We start from the raw sequence: 3,187 nt of genomic DNA on the forward strand, positions 1-3,187 counted from the left end.
TCTTTTTTTTTTTTTGATTTTTAAAAAATTTATTTTAATTGGAGGCTAATTACTTTACAATATTTTAGTGGTTTTTGCCATACATTGACATGAATCAGCCATGGGTGTGCATGTGTTCCCCATCCTGAACCCTCCTCCCACCTCCCTCCCCATCCCATCCCTCAGGGTCATACCAGTGCACCAGCCCTGAGCACCCTGTCTCATGCATCAAACCTGGACTGGCGATCTGTTTCACATATGATGAGATACATGTTTCAATGCTATTCTCTCAAATCATCCCACCCTTGCCTTCTCCCACAGAGTCCAAAAGTCTGTTCTTTACATCTGTGTCTCTTTTGCTGACTCGCATATAGGGTTGGATGGCATCACCAACTCAATGGACATGGGTGTGGGTGGACTCCAGGAGTTGGTGATGGACAGGGAGGCCTGGCGTGCTGCAGTCCATGGGGTCGCAAAGAGTTGGACACGACTAAGCTACTGAACTGAACTGATATAGGATCATCGTTACCATCTTTCTAAATTCCATATATATGCGTTAATATACTGTATTGGTGTTTTTCTTTCTGACTTACTTGTCCTCTTGTATTTTTAAAGACTTGCAGGCTATGTTGAAGCTTTGGCTTCCAGGTTAGGCCTATCAATTCCTGATCTCTCACCAAAGCAAGTTGACATGTGGCAAACACGTGTTAGTTCACATTTGGTGAGTACTTTGTGTGGTTTATGATAATGAATTTGGGTAGCCAGAACAAGACACTGTATATAATTCAGTCCCTTGAGAAATTTGAGATTAAAACTGAGTGGAGTTTTTAACAAAAACTGTCCAAACCTTAGTAGGTTTCAGAAAAACTAATCATTGACTTTTTTTGTAGGCATACTTGAAAAAGATTTTTGAAAAAATCTTTATATGATTCAGTTACTGTTGAGGAGTATCAGTTATGTGCTGAGACTGAAGGACATAAAATGAGTAATAAACTATAGTTCTTTTTGAGGATTGTATAGGTAAAGAATCAGACATATTAAACAAATTATAATTTAGTGTGACATATTCAGTAATAGAAATAGTACACTGGATATAGCAGAAGCACCAGGAGAAGAAATAACTCTTTGTGGAAAGAAATTTCTTTTAGCAGGGAGATTTCTTGGTACATATTAGATCTAAGCTTATTTTTCAATTATTGATGAAACATTTATTAGGTGGGAGAGAGAATTCCAAGTATATTGATTAGCAAGTAGAAACGTATGATGATAACTAACTGGAAGTTCCTGGTGGAGAGAGGGACTGCATCTGACTAATCTCTGTCTCCTTGGTACCTACCATAGAGTTTGGTACTTTGTAGATTCTCAATAAATGTCTGTATGAAGATGTAAAACTTAATTGATAAGTATTTTAACCTTAATAGTCATCATAGGAATGCAACATTTAAAAATCATTTATAAAAATTAAATAAATTTTTCATAATATAGGTGAGGTCACAGAAAAATTCTGTGTATGTAGACATATAAATATATTGCAGTGGGTATATACATATATTTGCAGTTTTGTCTAGAATAGACAGCAAACCAGTATAATTATGCACAGATATTCATCTTATTTGATTTTTAAATAAATCATTGAGGAAGAACTATACACCGAAATGTTTATTGTTCTATCACTGACAGTAGTGATGATTTTTAATGGTAAGAAGAGCTTTTACATTTATTATAGGCCCATCAATTCAGTGGAATTTAGAAGTTTTTGTATTAAGTTTATGAAACAGTTTGAAAAAGAGTTTATTATAACATATATGACTGGTGGGGGGCAGGAGGAAAGCAGTAAACAAAGTTATGTTTACATAATGATTAGACCTACATTCATAATTAGGTGTACATGGGGATAAATACTGAAAAGGAATATGTACAAAGGACAGCAGATCCAAATATATTGAGAGTACTGGGTGAGATTTTTCATTCCTTTCTATCTTCTGACTTTAAAATGTATGTACATTTTTAAGGTATTTTCTTTTTGAAAACTTCTCTAATGTTATTTTTATGGCAATTTGAAAAAATTTTTAAATTTTTTTCCTGATTGCCTTGAACTTTACATATTATTTGTTCTAGAACCTTTTTGTACGTTATTTTTTAATTTGTTAGTATGATCAAAAGAAATATAGTAACAGTTGAATTATATAGTACATAGTAATTTTTATCATAGATACTTAAGCAGAGGTTCCTCTTACAGGGATAAAATAACTTTGAAAAAATGTTTTCTTTTGTTTCCGTAGGGTAAAGCTGTCGGGGTGACTATTGGCTGCATTCTAGGAATGTTCCCTTTGATCTTCTTTGGAGGAGGTGAAGATGATGAAAAACTGGAAAAGAAAAATTAACTCACATAGAATACCTTTAAAAAGATGTAAACTAATGTACCTCAGTTATCAAATATGCTGTCAACAGCATTTAGGAATTAAGACAGTAACAGTGTATAGATAACGGGATCAAATAATTCAGCATGTATTATGGAAAACACTAACTTATTGTGGCTTGGTTTTCTTAGGACATCTTTTTAAAAAAATTTTTTGTGTAAATTGGTAAAATGCTTTTTCATCAATGGCAGTCAACATTTTACCTTTTCTTTTTCTTTATATACCAAAATACCGTTTAAGTATCAATTGTTGATGTACTGTGCTAACTTGAGATTTGCCTGTTTGTTACTTACCATGTGTACACGCATGAAAGCATTTTCTGTCGTTGTTGTCCCCTACAGTTACAATTCAACCTTAAAATTTTTTCCAAATTACTTAAGATGTTTAATATCAGTTGAATATTTCTTTTTTACTCTGTTTGGCAACATCAATTTTGTACTGTTTCACAGTAAACATTTACAATCATATAGTTTCAGTCATTTTTTAAAAACTCTCGTATCTATTCAAAATGAAGTACTTATCACTCATTTTGATTTTCTGACCTCTTAGTCTCAAGAGCCAGAGATTAATTAGGATGAACAATTATTTTTAGTCTGCCTACTACATAAGAACATATATGTTAAGAACTGCATTATTTTGAGTTGGTTTTTATACTTTTATTTTCTCAACTATGAATAATTACCTAGTGATTTTTGACTCCTATTGGAAAGAAAGTCATTAGAATGCTTTTAATGGGGATTGTGGGATTTAGGTCAACTAAGAGGTTTCGCATGACACTTGGAAAGTTA

The 3,187-nt window shown here is 32.9% G+C and overlaps 1 protein-coding gene across 1 annotated transcript in view; it reads left to right on the forward strand.

Annotated features, from left to right (window-relative positions):
• Window positions 1-2,864, forward strand: part of TMEM65 (transmembrane protein 65) — a 44,514-nt gene extending 41,650 nt beyond the window's left edge. The window contains exons 7-8 of the mRNA XM_010838906.1: window positions 595-700; window positions 2,262-2,864. Of these exons, the coding sequence (XP_010837208.1) occupies window positions 595-700; window positions 2,262-2,363 (208 nt within the window). The 3' untranslated portion in view covers window positions 2,364-2,864. The remainder of the gene's footprint in view (window positions 1-594; window positions 701-2,261) is intronic.
• Window positions 2,865-3,187: the final 323 nt, after the last annotated feature.

Source organism: Bison bison, unplaced genomic scaffold (assembly GCF_000754665.1).
Source record: "Bison bison bison isolate TAMUID 2011002044 unplaced genomic scaffold, Bison_UMD1.0 scf7180017864108, whole genome shotgun sequence".
In the NCBI taxonomy this organism is placed as follows: Eukaryota; Metazoa; Chordata; class Mammalia; order Artiodactyla; family Bovidae; genus Bison; species Bison bison.